This window comes from Phoca vitulina, unplaced genomic scaffold, assembly GCF_004348235.1.
Source record: "Phoca vitulina isolate PV1807 unplaced genomic scaffold, GSC_HSeal_1.0 scaffold22, whole genome shotgun sequence".
Taxonomy (NCBI): domain Eukaryota; kingdom Metazoa; phylum Chordata; class Mammalia; order Carnivora; family Phocidae; genus Phoca; species Phoca vitulina.
Genome location: NW_022589725.1, coordinates 14,369,293 through 14,394,114, shown reverse-complemented (window position 1 = coordinate 14,394,114; position 24,822 = coordinate 14,369,293). Strand labels below are relative to the sequence as shown.

At 43.6% G+C, this 24,822-nt stretch overlaps 1 protein-coding gene across 2 annotated transcripts in view; it reads right to left on the bottom strand.

The window, feature by feature from the left end:
• Positions 1 to 496: 496 nt before the first annotated feature.
• KIF3B (kinesin family member 3B) overlaps positions 497 to 24,822 on the bottom strand; it is a 40,802-nt gene continuing 16,476 nt past the window's right edge. The window contains exons 1-9 of one of the 2 annotated variants that reach the window (XM_032419438.1): positions 22,221 to 22,367; positions 18,358 to 19,825; positions 14,761 to 14,862; positions 14,428 to 14,550; positions 14,202 to 14,320; positions 8,692 to 8,805; positions 8,021 to 8,126; positions 5,494 to 5,672; positions 497 to 4,152 (exon numbers count right to left, since the gene is read on the bottom strand). In XM_032419438.1, the coding sequence (XP_032275329.1) occupies positions 4,056 to 4,152; positions 5,494 to 5,672; positions 8,021 to 8,126; positions 8,692 to 8,805; positions 14,202 to 14,320; positions 14,428 to 14,550; positions 14,761 to 14,862; positions 18,358 to 19,761 (2,244 nt within the window). In that variant the 5' untranslated portion in view covers positions 19,762 to 19,825; positions 22,221 to 22,367 and the 3' untranslated portion in view covers positions 497 to 4,055. Of the gene's footprint in view, positions 4,153 to 5,493; positions 5,673 to 8,020; positions 8,127 to 8,691; positions 8,806 to 14,201; positions 14,321 to 14,427; positions 14,551 to 14,760; positions 14,863 to 18,357; positions 19,826 to 22,220; positions 22,368 to 24,822 lie in introns of those variants that run through there. The other variant, XM_032419437.1, reaches the window with a different exon arrangement.

Sequence of the window (24,822 nt, the reverse complement as noted above, 5' to 3'; positions counted from 1 at the left end):
TCTTGGGATACAAACTATTCATGGTGTCTTCTGAACACAGGGCCACGTGACAGCAATAACCACATGTTTAAATGGCCGCTATAGTCCACATCCTTGTGTGCTGTTGCTTTAAATGCATTGCTAATCTTCACAACTGCCCTGTAAGGTGGGGATTTCTAACCTATTTTATAGACAAGGACAACAAGGTTCAGAGAGGGAAGTTAAATTCCTCACAGTCACATAGCTAGAAAGTAAACACAATCAGAACTCAAACCCAGCTCAGAGTCCAGGGTCTGTGCCCCTTCTTCTCAACCCCCCCAGGCTACAGTCCAATAGGCCTGAGGACATGAGGGACCACGAGAGCAACATGTGGCCCGTTTCTGGTATTTCTTTTTTTACCTGATGGTAAATAACGTATTTTTGTGTTAAAAAAAAGGACACATTTTAAAGTATAATATGGAATGAACTTAAAAGAAATTTGAACCCAAAACACAGAAGTTCAAAGAAATGCCATGCCTGTTGCCCAGGCCTACCTCAGGAACCTCCATGGAAAAACATGAAAAGCACTTATTTGTCACTTTTTCTTCATTTTATGTCCCTTTACCTTGCTATTTTTTTTTTTTTAATGCCAGCCTTCCAACTCAGTCTTCATTTTCCACTCCCACCCTCCTTTCACTAGAAAAATTTAAATGTTGAAAGAAAGTGGCAGTGTGTCGGCCACGGGCATGTCATTTTCAAAAGCGTTAGTCATTTATGAGGACACCTTTTTGTAGGTACAATAAATCTGATTGATTTTTATTACACATCTTAGTTTAGAATCACTTTTACATTCCTAGACAAAGAGATGATACAAATAAATATCAATTGTAAAACTTAGAGCCCCAAGTATTGGCATATTCTTTGTCTAAAGGTAGCCAAAGAGAAGGTCAAGATCAACAGTAACTCCAAAGAGCCATAAAGCCCACTGCCCCCTGCCTGCCCCAGGATCACTCCTTTCATAAATAACCTCAAAAGCATTTCATTCAAGAAAACAAGGGCAGGGAGAAAGGGGGCAGATTTCCAAACAGTACCGGACCAAACCATGTGCAGTAGACAACAGCCAGACCCACTGTCCTTATCCAGTTCCCTCTGAGCATTTTGATTATGGCTTCTAGAGTATATTAATAGCCCCATTTTCGTCCACTGATGGTGTTGAGATGGCCCAAGGTGTTGTTTGCAATGAGCCTGGACTGTAAGTGGGAAATGTGAGGCAGAACTGATATCCCATGTTAGCGGGGAATCGACACTTCTCAAAAACTTGGCAACAATTCTACATTCAGTGAGGGAGGACTTACAAGAGTCAGACAGGAAAAGCAGAGAGTGGCCCAGGCCTGAACTGCAGAACTCTCTGATGCCCTTGGTCATGGAGGTGTGGGTGGTACAATTCAAGCAGCATGCAGGCATTCGATGGGGAACAATCCAACGTTAGGTCAGAGTCTTAAGAAAAGTGCTTCATGCCTATGATTTATGGCCTTGGGTTCTGAATCCAGGGATCTGGGAGACATGTGACTTTCAAATAGGAAGCCAGATACATTCTTACTGATCAGAGAAAAATGGGGCTTGATGAGGGTTGCACACACAGTCTCAAAACTCCTTCTCCCAGATGATCTTCTTAGATCCTGTTCAGACTTGCTTCCAGACTTCGCTAGCTGCTTCTGCATGAAGACCCTCAGATGGCTTGGAACATAGCGTAACTACAGACATGAAAACCAGGTGGGTCCTCTACACATTTGGCTCAACTCAGAGCCCAAAGCAGCAGCTTTCTGGTAGCAGTGAGACATGCTCCTCTCTGCTCTACTCAAACATTTATCGGATCCATTTTGAGAGAAGAAAAGCACCAGAGACTGCTTGGGGAGGGACTCTCCTCCTCACAGCTGTTCTACCTGGTCTCACAGACTGCCAGACAAACACAGCTGTGTATAAGGCAAGCTTGTTTTAATAATCCTGCCTCCCCACTTGGCTTTCTTCTTTTGCCCTCTTAGAAAAGTTCCACGGTCACTCAACCACCCTTGCTCAGAATAGCCACCTTAAGACATCGGTATTAAGGTACAGTGTTATCTGCAGTGTTCAGTTCTCAGATATGCTAGATGAATATTTTCAGCCTATGGAATTCGGACTAGCTTTGAGGGAATGTGGTGCAAGAGAAAGGTGTAACTGGCAGATAACCATCTTAGACTATCCACCTCATCATTTGGTTCCTATTCAAACAGGTAAATTCTTAATAAATAAGAAGCAGGGTTTGATCCCAAGAAAGATGAGGGAAGGCTCCATTATGCTCTGGGAATTGCTGAAAAGGGCCCTGGGTTTCAGAAAGAATGGTAACTAAAAAGGAGATAAGCTGCCAGATGCCAGATCTCCATTTGTAGAATGCAAAGACATTGCACTTGGTACCTCCTCTTTCCCACGGGTTCTGATCCAGAAATGTGCCCTGGGAACTCAGCAGCTGAGTTAAAATATAACTCAAGGCCCACCTGAGTCGCCACCTTCCGGAGGCACCGTGCCAGCAAGGTGCACCAGTGTGGCAGACCTGAGGACGCCTATTGTCCCCTCAGGCTTGGCTCGTGGACTCAGACACTCACATGGGAGCACTTCCAGCCTGGATTAGTCATCCAATGGGCCTTTAATACAGACAAAGGCAACAACTGCCCATTAGCGTATTTCTACAACTGGGCGAGTCCTTTGTCTCTCTCTTACAGACACACATGGACAAACTCAAAGAACACAGGCACCACTGTGCTTGCACACCCACACACACTTATGAGCTTCTCTTGGGGGGAAAATGAATAACATTCACCTAATGACCAACATAAAATGAAGCTTTGAATTTCAAATAATACAAAGAACTAAAACTTATAAACCAAACTAGTATATGTAAACGGGAATTCCTAACTCTCTCCTCTGAGCCTATTCAGTCACACGGCCACCCTTGGCCACCAGCTTCAGCTCTGCCCGCAGGGAGCCACAGTTCTAGCTTCAGGTGAGTGTTCTGCGGAAGGCAGGCAGGACTCCTTCGCTCCCATCCATTATACCTTCCTCTCCCACCGCCCCAAGTCCCACGTCTCTGTCTCTGCACTGCCTAATCACCCTTACGCAGACAGGGAACAAAATGGGGAATTCAAAAGTGCCACTGTATGTCTCATTCCCCCAACTCTTGTCCCATCAGAGAAAGCAGAGCCAACCTCCCTTTTCCCATAAAATAGGCCCACGGCTGAGCATGCTCTGCGGGCAGAGGATGGGCCTAGGCAGGGACACTCAGAGGACGTGTGCAAGGGAAAAGATGGTGACAAATGAAGAGTAAAGTGACACAGTGTATGGACATGGCATCAGCTTACAGATTTACGTCATTGACAAGGATGGTCAAGGTTTTAAGGTTTTAAAGAAGCTGTTTCCCTAAACTCTCCAAGGAGGCAAAGGGAATGTTGTTTCTATTGCTTCACAACATTCTTGGAAAACATTTCCTTATTCAGCAGATCCCAAAGGCCTATCGAGCCTATCGGGGGCTTGGATCCAAATGAGAATTCTCATTCTACCTACAGGAACAAGCACCTATTCAAGTTCTAGGGCTTTTACTTTTCAACCTCACTGTCATTTTATCCTGAGGCTCCACAGACTTGGTCCTGCTCAGGTGACTCCTGATTCTGCCCTGTTGTTCGACAAGAAAGGAGCCCAGCACAAAGAACAGGCTAGAAAAGGAGAGGGGTGAGGGAGGGCGGGCGAGGGAAGGGAGTGGAGAAAGCAAGGGAGAAGGGAAGCAAGGTCACTGGTCATTCTCTTGCTTTCCACTTCGACTATCACACTTTACCTTACCCATGCATTTCTGAGATGCTAATTAAAGGACATTTCCCAGAGTCGCTGCGTGCTAGATGAGCACCAGCACGTTTCAACCAGATTACGATGGTTAATCTGCAAAGAGGCCATAGCTTCTCCCCAAGGGCACGGTTCTGAGTTTGGGCTTGAAGTCCTCTCTGCAGGTTTTTGCTCGTCTCTTCTCTCAGAAGGCAAAAGCTATTTACACCCTGGGAGAGGAGGAACTGGCTTTACTTGGGAACCAGTCCTCGAGACTGTGGATAAAGCTGAGATGCAGGGGTTCCTGAGGAAGAGGAGGAGGATCCTGACTTCCTTCCGCTTTTAGGCCTGCAAAAATCAAGCACATGTTTACATGTCACGTCCCGTCTCTGTCCCTAACACAGCTCAGATTCCTTTCTCACCAAGTATCCTCAGCCTTTCCTCAATGGCCTGAACGCCAGTATACTTTCAACTGTAAAACCGCCAGACCGACACAGCCCGACCCTCTGTGCATGGCCAACATGACCTGCCAACCGAGGCGTGACACCTCAGGGAAGGGACGGGCTTCTTGGCAACTGTTCTTCCATTTAAATCAGATCTTCACTGTCTTTTCCGAATTGGTAAAAAATACTGTTTGCAGGTAGAATTTCTTCCATTTTTCGTTTTTACCCATTTGTTGTCCTTAAGCTTTTTTTTTTTTTTAAGATTTTATTTATTTATTTGACAGAGAGAGACACAGCAAGAGAGAGAACACAAGCAGGGGGAGTGGGAGAGGGAGAAGCAGGCTTCCCGCTGAACAGGGAGCCCGATGCGGGGCTCGATCCCAGGACCCTGGGATCATGACCTGAGCCGAAGGCAGACGCTCAACGACTGAGCCACCCAGGTGCCCCGTCCTTAAGCTTCTAATCCAAAATTTAATAAAACAGAATTTCTAATTTAGCACCAAATTAAGTACTTGGTTATTTAATGGGTTATTTAAATGAGGTAAATTCACCAGTGAGGCTCAGAGCCTGGATTGTGGATTTAGACACACCTAGGTTTGAACCCTGACTCTGGACTTCCTTCCTTTAACTTGGCTACTTTCTCAAATTCTCTAAGACTCAGTTTTCTTACCTTAGAGATTTTATAAATGGGATTAATGATAACATTTATTTTGTTTTTGCAGGAAATCAGAGAATTTTTTTAAAGCACTTAAAACTGCCTAGGACCATGGGGCGCCTGGGTGGCTCAGTTGGTTAAGCGACTGCCTTTGGCTCAGGTCATGATCCTGGAGTCCCTGGATCGAGTCCCGCATCGGGCTCCCTGCTTGGCGGGGAGTCTGCTTCTCCCTCTAACCCTCCCCCTTCTCATGTGCTCTCTCTCTCTCATTCTCTCTCTCTCAAATAAAATCTTGGGAAAAAAAAAAAAAAAACTGCCTAGTACCTGGCAGGGACCAAAGAACTGTCCCCTATTTCACGAGAACACACGCTCCTTATGGTAGGAACTTGGGCACATTAGCCGTTCTGGTGTTCATTAGACTTGACATAATGCCTGAACCATAATTATTTGTGGAATAAATGAATAAACATAGGAGTAATATGGCAGTATTTTCTGGTGTGTTCTGTAAAGCGTTCCATGATAAACCTCTACCTTCATTTGTCCTTGTTCAAGCATGTTCTGTTTAACCACAGGTCATCAAAAGCCACTCACCTGGCCTTCGATTTCTTATTTGTCGTGCTTTCAAAGGATGACGCATCCACCTGTATCTCATCTTCGTCCTGCAGAGCTGCATCCAGTGCAGCCTGCACTTTGGGAGCGATGGCGGGGCCCTCGTAGTCTCTGGTGGTCCGGCTGGGCATGTCCAGCTCTAACAGCACGATGTTCTCTGCCTGCAGAGGCACAGTCATAACCAGCGAGGCTGGCCTCTGCTCAGACACAGAGTACAAGCAAACCTGCCCCCCTCCAAAAAACAGAACTGCGCATTTCTGGCTACTCAGAGCCTCCCAAGAGCCTGTAGTGACGTAGTTTTATAACGTTTTTCCTGGTGAGGATACAGATGTTTTTATCTTCTTCTCTGGGCTTTTCTCTATTTCCTTAAAAAAAATTTTTTTTTAAACAATGAACATATATTATACCCTATAGGGGAATAAGCAGGGAAAAATAATATGTAGAACCCATTTACTGCAGACAATGTGAAAATACAAAAAGGTATAAAGATGAAGATAGTAATCACTGATAATCTCACCACCCACAGCAGCTCTGATGAACCTTTTGGTTGCTGAGGGAAGGAGGCAGGTAGGGAGTACATATGTGGAAGGTATGTGGCAGTGTGTGTCTTGTAACCACATTTTATAAATCATACCGGACCCTGCCTCATAACTGGCCTCGTGGCTGGATTCCTTCACCTGATAGCCTGGGGTGGGCCTTTCCCTGGCTCCTACATACGGAGATGAGTGTGTAGAGGGAAGAACACCTATGGTACATAGCTCCTCCTCAGCTCCTCCCACCCCGTAGAGTTCAAGCCCCAGAGGGGGCAGGAGGGCCACTGCACGGAGAAGGTGGGGAGATGGAGGGGCTCCATCAATCAATGTTATATATTGAGATGCTGCTTAAAATTTCTCTTCATGGACTGGGTCCATTGCTAAAAACATCTGAAGCCACTGCTTTAAATTCTACCTTTGGATCAGGTTAGTCCCCTGGAAACCCACGTGTTTTGATTTGTAGGCTTTGAAATCATGTTTTTGTTTTGAGACATGAAATAATGGGCAAGAGATGCACCCTCTGAAACTGCTAGGAAAATGCTTCTGAGGACTCTGATACATCATTCACCTTCCACTATAGAAAACCCCACCTAGGGCGCCTGGGGGGCTCAGTCATTAAGCGTCTGCCTTCGGCTCAGGTCGTGATCCCGGGGTCCTGGGATCGAGCCCCACATCGGGCTCCCTGCTCAGCAGGAAGCCTGCTTCTCCCTCTTCTACTTGTGTTCCCTCTCTCACTATGTCTCTCTCTGTCAAATAAATAAATAAAATCTTTAAAAAAAAAAAAAAAAGAAAGAAAACCCCACCTAATGCAGCTTTTTTGCTTTTGTTTCCTTTATTTTAAATAACTCAGCACCAGGAAGAACAGTACCTGAGGAACTAATTAATCCCAATCTGTTTTGCTCTGGTGGCCAAGGGAGACTCAAAAACAGTTTAAATTTTTCAAGTGAGAATCTATCCTTAAAAAAAATAATACAGGTTCCCCGCTGACATAAAATACAGATAAGCAAAAAGAAGGCAATTTAAATTGAGTGCACTTCCATTAACCAGAGATAACCAGTTCACGTTTTGTTATATTTTACAGTAGCTTTCTTAATTCATACGTAAACTTCTAGTACCAACTGTTCCATAACTTAACAATACATTGTATCTCCTGGTCCATCCACTTACCAGCTACCTACTAAGCCACAGGACCTGCTGCAGAGAGGAGGTGGGTGCGTCAGAGAAAGCAATAAAGTGCTGAGTACATGCCTGGCATACAGCAAGTGCTTATGGGTAGAAGTTCGCACAGTATTATTGTTGTAAAATGTTTGGGTCATTAAATTGTCCTCAATTATGTCACTTTAAATAACTATCTTGGGCGCCTGGGTGGCTCAGGTGGTTAAGCGACTGCCTTCGGCTCAGGTCATGACCCCGGGGTCCTGGGATCGGGTCCCACATTGGGCTCCCTGCTTAGCAGGGAGCCTGCTTCTCCCTCTGACCCTCCCCCATCTTGTGCTCTCTCTCTCTCTCTCTCACTTGCTCTCTCTCAAATAAATAAATAAAATCTTTAAAAAATAAATAACTACCTGACTGACCCACATCCCGTTAAATGGAAGTACCGACCGCTCTTTAACTCATCTCCATCTCCTGTCATTACACACCTGCCTTCCCTCCAGCCTTCGCACAGAGCCATTTTCAGGCTTTGTGTTGATGTTTCTTGGCCATTACTGACAGTGTGTTTGTGCTCTCCTCCTTCCCTAGGCCTAATTTTCTAAATCTCATTCTATTTTACCTTCTTATTCATAATTATTTGTTCTTTCTATTGTTATTTACTTAGTATATTTATTATTTGTTATAATTGTTAATATAAATGTCCTCAGGAACCTCTGGAAAGAGGCAGTATACAAACTCTGTGACTTTGTGGAATGGTGCCTGAGGGTTTACATAAACCTAAACTCCTTGAAAAGAGGAGAGAAACACAAGGATGATCTTCTCACCCTATATCGGGCCTCTGGACGAATCATCATGGACATTCTTGCGTGCTGGCTCAACGGTCTCTTATATCCCACAGCTGAGACTGGCCGCTTCATCATCTGCTGATTCCTGGAAATGGACTGCAGTGGTTAAAGCCCTGGCTGGAGTGTGTTCCGCAGTCCCAGGATCATCCTGTGGAACCAGCTCTCAGAAGACACTGAGCCTATTTAACTAGAACCTGAACCTAGTAACTCCCTGGACTGAGGGCTGCCGTGCAAATGGGGCAGGAACTGCTTATATTTTCTGTTTGAGTCGCGTTCTGATTCAAATGTGAACATCATACAGCTCTTAAGCTGGAAGGGATCGGAGTCATCATCCGATTCTTAGACGGCAGGCGTGAAGCACAACTGTCAATATTCCCCATCCCCACATCCTTGGCAGACCCCAGACGTAGACTGGAAATCCTCCTCAGCGCTGCATCAGACTGCCATACAATATGACCTCTATCTAGGTACTGCCCCTCCTTTGGCCTAGCATGCTTCACTCGACAGCTGAGGAAGCGCAAATGCAGGAACTTGGGAAAGGTCATGAATTCACTGTGATAGTCCCCCAATTCCTACCATACCCCTTGGGCCAAGTCCAGCTTACCCACATTTTTCCCCGCCTCCCCACCTTAAAATCAATAGTGACTTACTCCAGTCTGGTTATAGGATGTAATTTCCAATGATCTTCCTCTTCATCAAAGAAGGATCTATTCATAATTTTACTTTTTTCTTCCAGAGGGATAAAGTTTTCTATAATAAGATGCCTGTAAGGGCACACACATGAGTGAACACAGGCGGACAAAGAAGACAGTTGGAGTACCGGCTAGCCTACACGTGGGGTCGTTAGATAAGAGTCAAGCCACTCAGCAAACACTTAGTGGGCAGGCACTGCGGGCCGACCACCAGGCAGAGAGTTGGGGTACAGACAGGAATGACACTTGGTCCCTGCCTGAGACAGAGAGGTAATGGTGTGCCCTCTTAGATATGTCAGGTGCCAACAGTGGGCTGCCCTAGGACTCTAGGGAGGTCACTTCTGCCCAAGGAGGAGCAGCTTGAGGAGAACGGACTGAAGAAAAGTGGCCATGCCTGGGCTGTACCAGAGTGAACATGTGCTAACTGAAGTGTCTCTTAGAGGACCACTGGTACTGCCAACCCAGTGCATTAACTTCCAAAATGCTGAAAACAGATTAGAAGTTAAACGGTCTTCTTCCCATGGATTGATGCCCAAGCTAGAAAACTTCCTACTCTAATCACCGGGACAAAGAGCAAGACTGAGTGGATTTCAGTCCCTTAGAGCACTGAGAATAAAGACCATTCCCGAGAAGAGTCTCAGTCTGAGAAGTGCTGGGGAACATGGCGAACAATGAAACTGGAACCCACTGGATTGTGTCTCTCCATGGTGACGACTGTCCCCTGCCACATCTCTGCATTCACGCTTTCGAAACCTCAGGACAGAACAATGCCAACAGGGTGTTAACGTGGGAAAGACACACAACAAACACCATGGACGTGTAGGGTACTGACCGTGAGAAAGAGGCTGACTCACTGTTTATTCAAAAGATATAAATAAGAGATATAACAATGAAAATGGCTTCCCTAGGGAAAAAATATTTCAGAGAGATGAAATTTTCTACTTATTTTATTTGAAACATTTAAGAAATTATTTTTATGACATATATTTGTTTTTATCTGATTTTAAAAGTCCTATTTACAGTAGGAAATGTGAAAAATAGAACTACATATAATTTCACTATCCAGAGATAGCTATTATTAATATTTTGACACATTTTGTTTTGATTTTTTTTCTAGGTGTACACACCTAGAAAGAGGACACATTTAATTATAAGGGCTCCTTCCAAATTTAAAACTTGGTCATTAAAAGAATCCCTCTGAAGAGTTCTTTAAAGAAAAATTCCAGCTAGGGGTGCCTGGCTGGTTCAATCTGTAGAGCATGAGACTCTTGATCTTGGGGTTGTGAGTGCAAGCCCCACATTGGGTGTAGAGATTACTTAAAAGAAAAAGAAAAGCAAAATCTCAGTGAATGTTGTAGAAGGACTGATAGAGAAAAACAGTATTTTGCAACCCCTAATGAAATAATAATTTCAGACAAATTATTGTTGGTTGAAACCATTAACTCAGGGGTTCTTAAGCCAGGCCACACGTTAATATTACTTACAGAGTTCTGAAAAATATCTTGCCCAGACCTCATGAGAGACCATGTGTTCACAGAACCAACAGGAGCAACAACTAGAATTTGTTAGAAATGTAAATTCTCAGGCTCCATCCCAGATGAACTGAATCAGACTCTCTGGTATGAGACCCAGCAATCTGTACTTAACATGCCCTTCAGATGATTTGGTGCCTGCTAAAGTTGAAGGACCAATAAGTCAAAATCTTTGGGGTGGGGCCTTTTTAAAACTCCTTATATGATTTCAGTGTGCAGCCAAGGTTGAGAACTAGTGCTTCAGAACTAGCTTTCAGTTAAGCTTTCAGTTAAATTCCAGACTGTGAGATATTTCTACAGGCTGTCCTGGCTTTTCAGTAAGTCAACTGCAAAAAAAAGTTTTTAAAAGGAGAAGGGATTGCTCCAGATTAAAATAAGCTGAAGAGAAATAATAACCAAATGCAATATGTGGTCTTTATATGGATATTAATATGAACAAACCCATAAAATTTGAATATGGGTAAGGCCTGAGATAATACTAAGAAACAACATTAGTTTTGTTAGGTGGAAAGATATCATTGTGTATACAAAAATCAATTGTAATTCCATACACTAGCAATAAACATTCCGAAAATAAAATTAAGAAAAACAATTCCATATACAATAGTAAAAAAACAACAACAACAACTTAGGTATACATTTAACAAAAGAAGTGCAAAGACTTGTCTATTGAAAACCACAAAACATTCTTGACAGAAATTAAAGATCTAAATAAATAAAAAGACATTCCATGTTCGTGGATCAAAACATTTAACTGTTAAGATGACAGTACTCTCCAAATGGATCTATAGATTCAACACAGTCCCTATCAAAATCCCAGCTGGCTTTTTCACAGAAATTGACAAGCTGATCTTAAAATGTATACAGAAATGTAAGAAACTCCAAATAGCCAAAAACAATCTTGAAAAAGAACAACAAAGTTGGAGGACTCATACTTCCTCATTTCAAGACTTACTACACAGCTATAGTAGTTAAGACAGTGTGGTATTGGCATAAAGACAAGCAAATAGATCAATGGAACAATATTGAGAGTTCAGAAATAAACCCTTCCATTTATGATCAACAAGGGTGCAAAGACAATGAGAGAAGACCCTTTCAACAAATGGTGCTGGGACAACTGGATATCCACATGCAAAAGAATGCACTTGGAACCCTACTACAGGCTATATACAAAAATTTACTCAAAATGAATCATAGACCTAAATGTGAGACCTCAAACTTTAAGACTCTAAGATGACCTAAGAGAATTGAAAACATAAGTCCATAATAAAACTTGTACACAAATGTTCACAGCAGTATTATTCAGATTAGCTAAAAAATAGAAACAACCCAAAGGTCTATCAACTGATGAATGGATACATAAAATGTGGTATAGTCATATGATACAATATTATTCAACCATAAAAAAAGAATGAAATATTGATATGTGCTACATGTATTACCCTTGAAAACACTATACTAAGTGAAAGAAGCCAGCCACCAATGGCCACATTATTCCATTATAAATTGATATGCAATATCCAGAATAGGAAAATTTAGATCCAATACCAAAAGTTTAAGCAACAAAAGAAAATATAGATAAATTGGACTATATCAGAATTAAAATCTTTTGTGCTACAAACAAAATACCATAAAGAAAGTGAAAAGAAAACCCACAGCATTAGAGAAGATATCTGCAAATCATATATCTGATAAGAGACTTGTCTCCAGAATATAGAAAGAACTCTTACAACTCAATAATAAAAAGACCCAATAAACTACCCAATTTTAAAATGGGCAGAGGATTTGAACAGACATTTCTCCAAAGAAGATATGCAAATGGTCAAAGAGCACATAAAAAGACATTCCATCATTAGTCATTAGAGAAATGCAAATCAAAACCACAATGAGACACTACTTCACACCCATTAGGATGGCTATAATAAAAAGGACAGACAGTTACAAGTGTCAACGGGATGTGGAAAAATTGGTGGTGGAAATGTAAAATGATACAGCCATTCTGGAAAACAGTTTGGCAATTCCTCCAAAAGTCAAACACAGAGTTACCATAAGACCTAAGCAATTCCACTCCTAGGTATCCCAGAGAAATGAAAACACATTCATCTAAAAACTTGTACCTGAATGTTCATAGCAGCATTATCCATAATAGCCAAGGACTGGAAACAACCCAAATGTCCATCAACTGATAAATGAATAAAATGTGTGGTATATCCATAAAATGCAGTATCATTCAGCCATAAAAAAGAATGAAGTCCTGACATGTTACAGCATGGATGATCCTTGGAAGCATCATATTAAGTGAAAGAAACCAGTCACAGAGGGCCACATATTATAAGATTCCATTTATATGAAATGTCCAGAACAGACAAATTTACAGAGACAGAAAGTAGGTTAGTAGGTACTTAGGGCTAAGGGTGGCGGGTAATAAGGAATGACTGCTAACTAGTACAGGGTTTCCTTGCGGCGGGGGCAGGGAGACACAAAAAATGTCCTAAAATCAGATTGTAGTAGCAGCGCCTGGGTGGCTCAGTCAGTTAAACCTCTGCCTTCAGCTCAGGTCATGATTCCAGGGTCCTGAGATCAAGTCCTGCATTGAGCTCCTTGCTCAGCAGGGAGCCTGCTTCTCCTTCCCTCTGCCTGCCACTCCCCCTGCTTGTGCTCTTGTGCTCTCTCTGTCAAATAAATAAAATCTTTAAAAAAATAAAAAATAAAAAATAATTAAAAAAAAAATCAGATTGTGGTGATGGTTTTATAACCCTGTAAATACATATTTTTAAAACTGACTTGTATACTTTATTTATTTATTTATTTATTCATTTAGGGGGCAGGGAGAGGCAGAGGGAGAAAGAATCTTAAGCAGGCTCCATGCCCAATGGGGAGCCTGACACAGGGCTCGAGCTCACAACCCTGAGATTATGACCTGAGCCGAAAGCAAGAGTTGGATGCTTAACCAACTGAGCCACCCAGGTGCCCACAGACTTGTATACTAATTTAAATAGGTGAATTGTGGGGCACCTGGGTGGCTCAGTCGTTAAGCGTCTGCCTTCGGCTCAGTTCATGATCCCAGGGTCCTGGGATCGAGCCCCACATCGGGCTCCCTGCTCCACAGGAAGCCTGCTTCTCCCTCTCCCACTCCCCCTGCTTGTGTTCCCTCTCTCGCTGACTCTGTCTGAAATGGATGAATAAAATCTTTAAAAAAATAAAAAAATAAATAAAAATAAATAAATAGGTGAATTGTATGGTATGTAAATTATACCTCAGTAAAGCACGTTTTAAAACAGCATTATGATCATGTATGTAAGTATGCAGGAATGAGATAACATGACGTTAACATTACATGAGATTTGGGTGCCTGGGTGGCTCAGTCGTTAAGCGTCTGCCTTCGGCTCAGGTCATGATCCCAGGGTCCTGGGATCGAGCCCCACATCGGGCTTCCTGCTCAGCGGGAAGCCTGCTTCTCCCTCTCCCACTCCCCCTGCTTGTGTTCCCTCTCTCGCTGTGTCTCTCTCTCTCTGTCAAATAAATAAATAAAATATTTAAAAAAAAAAAACAAAAACATTACATGAGATTTTAGAATATTTCTATGAAAGATAAATGACAAAAGGTTGTTTATCAGTGAATCTGGGTGGTGGGCATTTGGATGTTCATTATACCATTCAGAAAATTCTAGTTAATAATAGATTCCCTCTTATCAATAGAGGCTGGAGCCTTTAAAAACTTCAAGCAGGTAGGGTGGAAGGAAATTTGGAGATCATCTGGTGAAGTCATTCACCTAACAGATGGGACCCAGAGACAGAAAGTGACTTTCTCAAGAATAAACAAAAAACAGACAAGGTGGGGAGTAGGCAGGGGCCCTGTCTTTAGAGACCTGTTTCTTACTCAACAAACAACCACCTGGCAAGCGGCTGGCGGTGCCATGAAAGGTCCAGAACTTACTTGAGTTTCAGCTCCCTTGTGAGCTCGTTCTGAGTCTGTTCCAGCTCCTGACGCTCCTTGATGTGCTCTTCTTGGAGGTCATGGATCTCTGCCTTCACCGCCTGAAGCTTGGAGAAGAGCTGGAACCGAGGGGAAAGGCAGGTGAGGAGGGGAGCCCTCCAAACAACAGAGTTCTTCCCTTCCCCCAAGTCTCAAGACACCTCTGCCTGGCCTCGTTCCTTTATACCTTCTTGAGTTTTTTGGTCTTGATGTCCACCTCTTGCTGCAATGAGCTGTACGTCTCTTTAAGTTCCAAGGTCTCCTCATCTCTGTTTTCCATCTGTTGCTGGATCTCTCTTTCTCGACGTTTCTGAGCAACATCACATAATTCATCAGCTTGCCTAGAGACAATGTCTATACAAGGATACAGAGCTGGGTGCTCCAGACCAAAGTCTCCCACTAGGAAGGGGCTGAACACCTTGTTTTCATTCCCTCTGAAGAATCTAACACAAGAGATATTTGCTCTGTAGCTTTGGTGCACCTTATCCCACCCTGTTCTCAAAAGGGAATGAAAAGTTACCTGCTCTGCAATTTCCTGCCGTTTCTGCTCCAGGATTTTCTGTTGTTCATTCGTATGATCTACTATATTTTTTCCTCCAACAAGCAGCTTACTCTCCATGGCCTGAGTGAGAAAAAAGTAGAATCCATCTCGTGAATGATCTCCCTCAGAACATATCTCCTCATAGGGAAGCCTGTAAAACATAATGAGCTCAGGACTGAGCCAAAGGAGTGAACTCTGGGGGAAAACAGACTGTGCACAGCAGTGTCCTTACCATCACCAGGGTGGGGCTGAGGTGGCCCCACTGGGGCTTTACCTTAGAAACACTGAAGATACAGCTGCCCCAGCCATATAGGAATTTCAGCTCTCTTAAAAAAAAAATTTTTTTTGTTTTGTTTGTATGTACAAAGTATTGACCCTACTTAAAACATATTGAGTACCTCCATGTGCTAGGTACTAGGAATGCAACTGAATATGAACCACAAAGCTGAAGACTCCGCTGTGGCCCACAGACAAATAAGCAGGCTCTTACGCTACGGAGTCAGCCACCATCGTAAGGAAAAGACAGAGAAATAATGGGAGAGGCATACGGGAGGGGAGGATTCAGGCTTTTGGAGGGAATCAAGGAAAGCTTCCTGTCTCCAGAGTGCTGAAGTAAAAATAGGAATTAGCTAAGAAAAAAAAAAAAAAAGAAATGCAGCGGTGCCTGGGTGGCTCAGCCGGTTAAGCGTTCGACTCATGATGTCGGCGCAGGTCATGATCTCGGGGTCGTGAGACTGAGCCCCGCATCAGGCTCAGCGCTGAGTGTGCAGTCTACTTGAGATTCTCTCTCTCCTTCTCCCTCCGCCCCTCCCCCTGCTCACACAAGCCCTCCCGCTCTCTCTCAAATAAATAAATAAATAAAATCTTAAAAGAAAAAAACATCGTGTGTGAGAGGGTAGGATAGGAAGTGGTGATACATGAAGGTGGCAAAGGAATCAGGGGTCAGTTCAAAAACATCAAAGCCCTGTTAAGGGAAACTAAAGTTGATCTGAGAACCGCAGGAATCGCACTGGCTGTTCTTTGAGCATAAGGGTACACAGTCAGATTTGTGTTTTAGAAACATTCTTCACCCACCACAGGAAGGATGACTGGACAAGGGCAGGCCGGGCAGAAGGAGACCAGCCAGGAGGCTGTTTTGAGGATTCAGGCCTGGGCTAGGGCAGTAATGGCGGGGCAGAGCAAAGTGGATGGGTCCAAGAGATCCGATCCGATGGCGCAGGATTCAGAGGCCTTGGGACTGACTGGGCGGTAAGGGAGAGGGAGGCACGGCTAGCAGGGATAACGCCTAGGGCTCTGGCTTGACTGCAAAAAGGAAGGCAGGAAAAAAAAGAAAGAAAGAAAAGAAAAGGAAGGCAGGAACAGGTTCTGGGTGGCCATGGCCATCCCTGGAAATGGTCCAGTAGGCAGAAACTATCAGGCTTGAATGTTAGGAGACAGCTCTGGGCTGGCTGTAATAGATGGGACACCTTGAGCATTTAGATGGTGGCTAAAGCCATGGGAATGATTTGCACCTGAAAAGCACAGAATCCAAAAACTCCACGACCTTGTTTTTAAGAAACTTATGAACATTAATAGTAGCCCTCTGCTGCCATCTTTCAGTGAGCCCTTAGGCCCATTTCCTCTTCTCTCAAAATGAAGTGGTTGGACTGGATTACTAACCACCCTTCCCCCCCCACACACACACACACACTCCTTCCAGCTGTAAAATACTTTTGTCCTATGATTTTACAGCATCCGAGATTTTGAGAGACAGAAGTAATATCATTCTCCCATAAACAAAACTTCTAAGAGATTCAGTGACCTTGAGGTAATATTGAGTCTTGCCACACCTGGCCTCTGAGAGTTGCCCAAATAACCCAGGTCGTTTAGAGAGTCTAGGTGTTCCTGGGCTTGAATAATAGATGTGATCCTAAAAACCAGCATGCACATCACACAGGGGCACACTCTGTTACACTTTAAGTGCAGGAATGTGGAGGGGTGAAGTGGCGTCTGACATTCAGGAATCCCAGAGTAAGCCCCTCCCTGAAACAAAGTGACGTCCTAACTGTGTTGTATAGGACTCCATTTTCACCTCAGGTCTTGAAAGCTCTGGAACGGACCCCTGCCTCTGAAGTAAAACAGAACCCAGCTCTGTGAAAGGGCTACCATGAAGCCAGAGATAAAGCACAGCTTCATACAGTGGGGAAAGCGGAGGCGAGAAAGCGATGACTGGTCATTTTTAAATTAATAAACAAGGATACATTTGAGCATCGAAATCAGTTTTCATAAATTCACTAAGAAAGAACTCAACACCTCAGAGCCGTTCTGGCTGGTGGGCAGGGATCCGATTGCCAGGGCTAGCCCTGTCCTCTCCTCCGCCAGTAAAGGCCTGTGGCAGCCCAGAGTCCAGGCACCTGATGGGATAGTACACTGGCACCAGAAAGAAAATACATAGGAGTCTCCACGCTCTAGAATGCTAGTCAGCCACTGACTCACAGGGGTTGGAGGCTGAGGGAGGGGGCTGACTACAAGGGAGCATTTGTGGGCAATGGAACTATTCTGTATCTTGTACGGTCGGGGCACTGCATATTAAAACCACAATGAGGGGCACCTGGGTGGCTCAGTCGGTTAAGCATCCGACTCTTGATCTCAGCTCAGGTCTTGATCTCAGGGTCATGAGTTCAAGCCCTGAGTTGGGCTCCACGCTAAACATGGAGCCTACTTAAAAACAAACAAACAAACAAACAAAAAAATCCCACAATGAGATACCATTTTATATACATCAGACATATGATAATTAAATCGGATAGTCATAAGCGCTGGTAAGGACGAGGAGCAACCAGAGTTCATATGTGCGGGTAGAAGCTTCACTTCATATGGCCACCTCCGAAAACAACTTGTTATTATCTAGTAAAATTGGGGCTGCACATACCCGAGGACCTAATGGCGCCAGGTAAGAAATTCTTGCTCATCCGTGTTCTCCTGGAGCCAAGTACAAAAACGTACATAGCAAAAAATGGAAACAACCCACTATCAGGAGAATGGAATACCACTCACTTCTCAGAGCAGTAATAAAGAATGAACCACAGCTACAAGCATCAACCTAGACAAATCTCATTACATAAGATTGGGCAAGTAAAAGCAAACTGCAGCAGTGGGATTCCATTTATATAAAGGTACAAAATTATGTGGAACTATCTTTTTTTAGAGGTATATACGTATATGAGAAAACTGTAAAGAAAACTCAGGAAACAATAAACACCAAATTCAAAACAAGGGTTAGCTCTGGGGGAGGAGGACACAAAGCTTGTAAAGATATGGATTATGTTCTATTTCTCACACTGGCTGTGGGGCCCTTGGGTGTCCGTTTTATTGCTGCTTTTCATACCTTGCACATATGTAATAATTATTCTTCCTATGAGTTCAATATAAACTTGAAGAAATGGTTTTTATTTCAATTCAACAAATGTTTACTGGACACTAGATCCCATGGGGCTGTTGGGAATGTAAAACTGAAAAGGACATCATCCATCATATCATTTTTTGGATAAAATGGAAAGCACTGAGAGAACAAAGGCCCAAGGAAGGCTGTGGTACCTTGATTTTGGCGCCCAGCATCTCGGCAGCGTCCTTCTCCCGCCGCAGGTCCTCCATCTTCTTCTCTTTCTCCTTCAGCAACCTCATCTTCTCCTCTGCAACCAAGCTGTGGTCCTCTACAATGGCCCGCTTCTCAATCTCCAGTTTTTCTTGCTGTTCCCGCCAGTAATCATCCTTATCATCCCCTTCCTCCTCACCCTCTTCTCCCTCCTCCTCCTCCTCCTCCCCGCCCCCACCACTGCCACCACCTTCCCTCCGCTTCTCTCGCCTCTTCCTCCTGCCAATGGACCGTTTTTCCAGCTGGGCCTTGAGCCGAGCAATCTCTTCCTGGAATTCTCGAAGGAGGGCATCTTTAGGGTCCTCGTTGACCCTTGGCTTGTTCTTAATGTTTTTGGCACGGTTGGCATATCTCAGAGTGGTCAGAGTCTCTTCTACATTGTACGAGGCAGGTCCCACGTTGGCTACCATCACAGTTTTAGCATTGCCACCAAGAGAATCTTGGAGGAGCCTGGTCAGCTTTGAGTCCCGATATGGAATGTGAGTGCTTTTGCCATCCACCAGGGCAGAGATGACGTTACCTAAGGCTGAAAGGGACAGGTTGATCTTGGTGGCCTCCTTCAGTCTTTCTCCTTGTGCACCGGTCTTGGCTTGCCGTTCGCTGCCAGCAAGATCCACAAGGTTCAATTTCCCTACACGGATATGGTTTTCTCCATCAAGGCCCACCTCACTGCACTCAATGGTGATTACAAAAATTGCATGAGAGCGTGAGCTGTGCTCGTTCATGTTGGTAGCGCCGACAGAGCGGTTCTGGTTCCCCACGTTCATCACATGCTCTATTTCCTTCACGCTCTTGGTGACAAAAGAAGACAGGTCTTTCACGTACACGCCAGTGTCAGGCCTCTCTTTGAGCTCTAGCCTTTTGGTCTGATCCTTTGAGAGCAGATCTCGGATCTCCTCCTGGTAGATCTCCAAGTAAGAAGCCCTGACCAGGTACTGTTGATTCTGGGATCGAGAGATATGGGTGAAGATGTGGTCAAATGAGTTAGGGATGACCCCTCTTTTCTCAGGATCACCACGGACTCCTTCCATCGTGTAGGTTTTCCCAGTCCCGGTTTGTCCATAGGCAAAAATTGTCCCATTGAAACCCTGCAAGACGGAGTCCACGAGCGGTCGGAATGTCTCATCATAGAGTTCAAACTGCTTGGCATTCCAGTCATAGACTGCATCAAAGGTGAAGGTCTTGGGCATTTCATGGGCCACTCCTCTGGGGTTCTTCACCGACACCTGCCCCAGCTTCACGTCCACGTCCACCACCTTATCATATGAAGCAGCCTTTTCCTTGCCATTCATGGGCCGACAGCGAACCACCACCCTGACTGACTCCGAGCTTTTTAACTTTGACATGATGAACTCTGACCGGGTCAACCTTGAGGGCTGTGAATCCAAAATGTCTCAGGATGCTAAGGTCCTAGAAAAAAAGCAAAAGTAAATAAGGACAGTACAGTTGTCACTGAAGGCTGCTCAATAGCACCTGACACACCCATGTCACCTTCTGATGGCTACATTAAATAACTGTAATGCACGCTATACCTCTTCATAGGATCTTAACGAGCTTCAGTGGGAACAGTACAACCTTTAGTCTCCCAGTAGTGTGAACGAGCCTGTCTTCCCTCTGACTGATACTTTATCTTATACCCCAGGTTGCAGCAGCTAGAAACCTTTTAAAAGCCTGGATAATCTTCTGTCCTGTTGAACTACTAAAACCTCTGCAGAGAGCAATTTGGAACTATCTATCAATACCTTTTGACGTAGCAGTTGTATTTCTAAGAACTTATCCCACAGATACAAGGATATTCGTTGTGGCATCATTTGTGGTAGCAACAGACTGAGGAGGCTGATGGAATAAATTAAATATATATGTAATAACACATATACAGCAGTTACTGAAAAGAACGTGCTAATCTAAATGTAACTCCATACTGAGATGCAGTGCTAAGTGAAAAAAGTAGATGAGGAACCGTGTGTATAGTACAGTTAACACGGTGTGTAAGCAGGTGGATATATGCACTCATGTTTATGTTTGATATGCAAAACAATATTCTTAGAAGTATGCATATCAAAGTGGTAACAGTGGCAGCCTCAGCAGGGGAACTGTGGGCCTAGAGGACTCTCAGGTCAAGAGAGAGAGAAAAAACTTCACTTCATGCTCGTCTGTACTGTTTGAATTTCCTATCTTGTGCCAATAATACTCTTCCATTCTAAAATCATAAACTATGGCTTATGCAAAACGTATGCAAATAAATGAGGATGTGGTGTAATACATTACATAGAAAGCACTTATTCAACCAACAGATTGAATACAATTTGAATGCAAATAAAAAAATAGGTGTTAAAATTTTTTTTTAAATAGGAGCGCCTGGGTGGTGCAGTAGGTTAAGTGACTGACTCTTGGGTTCAGCTCAGGTTGTGATCTCAGGGTCGTGAGATCAAGCCTCACGTGGGGCTCCATGTTCAGCACGGAGTCTGCTTGAGACTCTCTCTCTTCTCCCTCTGCCCCTCCCCACCTCTAAAATAAACAAATAAACCTTTAAAAAAAATTTTTTTTAAGTAAAAACAAAAAAGAGAACTTCATTTGGTGCCAGAAAACTCAGGGAGCAGAAGAAAGGATGATTAAATGGGTCCTTTGGGAAGGGGTAGCAAGCAAGCAGATCAGAGTGAAGAAGTACATACGAGGACCCCAAATTCCTAAAAACCTCAATGTGGGGTGGTTTTGGCTTTTCTTTTTTTTTTTTTTTTTTTTTTTTAAAGATTTTATTTATTTATTTGAGAGAGAGAGACACAGCGAGAGAGGGAACACAAGCAGGGGGAGTGGGAGAGGGAGAAGCAGGCTTCCTGCCGAGCAGGGAGCCCGATGCGGGGCTCGATCCCAGGACCCTGGGATCATGACCTGAGCCGAAGGCAGACGCTTAACGACTGAGCCACCCAGGCGCCCCGGCTTTTCTTTTAAGTAGGTGATTCTCCTGCTTCTTGATTCAGTGACCTCTTCAGTGATAGGTCCCTGTCCCTCACATGTTCTCCAGCCGCCCAGGTCCCTGCCCACAAGGCAAGTATTATTAGATTTTTAATCTTCCTGAGCTAGTTTATGCATAGCAAGCAAATATGTAATAATACATACTTACCCCCCCTTTTTTAACGCAAGTGTAGAATGTTATACACAGTAATAACACAGTGTCCTGCACCTTGCTTTTCCTCACTAAACCACATATCTTGGCATTTGTTCCCTCAATAAATATACAGCTGCCTTATTCTTTATGACAGCAGCAAAATATCCCACTGCATGGAAGCGTCATAATTTATTTAACCACAATCCCAGCACTTAAGCTGTTTCTGATATTTTACTGTGAAAAAACTAGGCCCACATCCTTTCACGTGTGGGAAAGTGTATCTGTAAGATAAATTTCTAAAACTGTACTGCTGGCTCACAGGATATATGCATATGTAATTTTAATAGACACTTAGGACAGTGCTAACAATTTCTTTTTAGTTGTGAGGGTGACCTATTCCCTGCCAACAAAGGAGCGGGAGAACATGAGGCAGTGGTGGGCCAGTCTATGGCTTATGGACTGGACGTTAATAAATATAGAGTCAATATGTTCTCCCATTAAGCTTTTATAAAAAATTCTGCTGCTGCTAAGTACATGGAAACATGAAAAGTTATTTTTTATACTTTCTAGTCATTACATGTAATAAAATAATGTCTAGAATGAAGAGCTAGAAGGCCTCTAACCCATTTTCTATAAAATTGGTAAAACAGGGATAATTCTCCTTCTTTATGGATGATTGTGAGACTAAGGGGTACTTACAAAGGTGGAAGTACGTCATGAACTAACATAAAGCTGGATTAAAATAAACTGATGCAGATTCATCCAAAACCCTCGTCAAAGGGTCATTCCAGAGATTACTGGTGAGCCCTAACTTTTATACTCTTGTTCAGTTTGGAGTCGTCACCCTAAAAAAAAAAATCAGATTAAACTAATCAATGTTCAATTAGTAGTGAAGCTCAAGGGGCACCTGGGTGGCTCAGTCGGTGAAGCTTCTGCCTTCAACTCAGGTCATGATCCCAGGGTCCTGGGATCGAGCCTCGCATCAGGCTCCCTGCTCAGCCTGCTTCTGCCTCTCCCTCTACTGCTCCGCCTATTTGTTGTGCTCGTTCACTCTCTCTCTCTCTCAAATAAATAAATAAAATCTTAAAAACAAAAAAAAAGTGAAGCTCAACCCATTTAAGGAAAACCATGTAAAAGACAGTCCCTCCCTCATTCCCCACCTTCTATGTGCTACTACAGTTTTGCCTAATGAGAAGAAAGAACTAGATGTTAGAATGGCCAGTCTGCTTACTGCGTCTCCCTCTCTCTTCCAGGGCAATGGCCCCCAAGCTACCACTGCACCCGTTACCGGTGCGGGTCTCTACCTCCATGTCAGCAGAGACCTGCAAAAGCTGTCCAGGTGCAAGCTCAAACCCCCGCCCCCTGCGCCTCCTGTGGGGAAGCCTCTGCTGCAGCTCGTGGGATGGTTTACACAAGGTCCTAGACTCGGAGTAAGAAACGTAAGGGGTGGGGGTGGGGAGGCGCCTGGCTGGCTCAGCCAGTGAAGCCTGCAACTCTCTTGATCTCGGGGTCATGAGTTCGAGCCCCACATTGGATGATTACTTAAATAAAACTTAAAAAAAAAAAAACCACAACAACAATAACGTGGGGGGTTAAGTGGAGAATGCGTCAGTGGAGAGACCAATTTTTCTGCATTGCATATCCCTGAAGAGGCAGAGCCGTCCAGCTTTTACCTATCAAAACAATGTGGCCCCAAGCTTGTTTAAAAAAAAAAAAGCCTGCGGCAGGGTGACCTTGATGTTCAGCTGCTTGTGTTAGAGCACCGTCTATTTTTTGAGCGCTCCAAAACAATAAAAACAAAGGAATGATAATGGCCTACAATGTTTAAAATGTTTTAAAAAGAAGGAATTCCCAAAGCCTGCATCCCCTTAATTAAATCTCAACTCAGAACACAGAACACCATTTCTTTTCAGAACCCACTGAGCTCGACTGAACTAGTCATGTATTATTAACGTAGTACTTCAGGAAGATGGGCTAATTTAATTTCCTGCCACCAGGGCTTAAAAACTTGCTCTGGGTCCTCCTCAAAGGAGAGGGTTTTCTTGGAAGGATGCCCTGACACTCTTTCTTTACTTTATTACCTTCCTTACTCTCCTTCTAGCCGGTCTAATTACAGTGATAAATCTTTAAAGGAACTCACAGCATTGCCAGGAAAGAAGCAACCACAGGTCAGCAGCTCGTCACCTTCATCCTGAATACCTTTTCTGTTAGAACTTGTCATTCTAACATTAACAACCACAGTTTGAATGGCCACTACACATGAAAAACTGAGTTTCTCCCCCAACTTCTTTTGTCCACTGAGGAAGTCAGTTACACATTTCTCATGGCAATGACTCTCTTCCAGATCGTTCTCCAGCTCTTCTATTTGGATTAATGCACCCTCACCTTTGCTAGTTGTCACGGAGTCTTACCTCAAATTATAGAACTAGGTGTGGATTGGATTCTCACTACGGGCTTCCTATAGAGATTCTAGGACAGAGGTCACAAACTGGTCACATTCTACCTGAAGCATTTTATTTGGACCATGTTATTTGTTAAAAAAAAAAAAAAAAGCCTCAGCAATTCCACTTCTATGTATGTGTATGTCCTAGTGAAAAACCTTTGCACATGTACACAAGGAGACATGGACAGGGATGCTTCCTGCAGCATGTTAAAATAGAAAAATGGGAAACAACCTACACATCTATTTTCAGGGGAACTGAAAATATAACATATGGTGTAATCATATAGACACCATACTATTCAGTAGGTAAAAGGAATGCATTAGAGCAGGGGTCAGCAAACTATAGCCCATGGGCCAAATCTAGCCCACAACCTGTTTTTTGTAAATAAAATTTTATTGGAACACAGCCGTACCCCCTTGTTTACATATTATGTATGGCTGCATTAGCTATAGAATAGCAGGGTTGAGTAGCTGTAACAGAGACAGGCTGGCTCACAAAACCTAAAATATTTACTGCCTGATCTTTTACAGAAAAAGTCTGCCAACCCCGAATCAGACTTATATATATTTACATGGATAAATAAACAAGTTGAGTGAAAGAGCAAGTGCAGAGCGATAATTATGATTAAAAATTTATAAAAATATGATGCTCATGGAGTTGCATTTATTTATATGTAAGTAGTAAAAAATGGGATAGAAAGATACACAACAACTTATGATAGCAGCTGCCCAAATTGGGCAGGGTGAGAGGTAGAGAATGGGATTAAAACTGGGAAGGATATTTCAATTTTATCTGTAATACTTTATCATTTCTCTTAAAAAAAAAAAAAAGCAGGGAGGGGCACTGGGCTGGCTCAG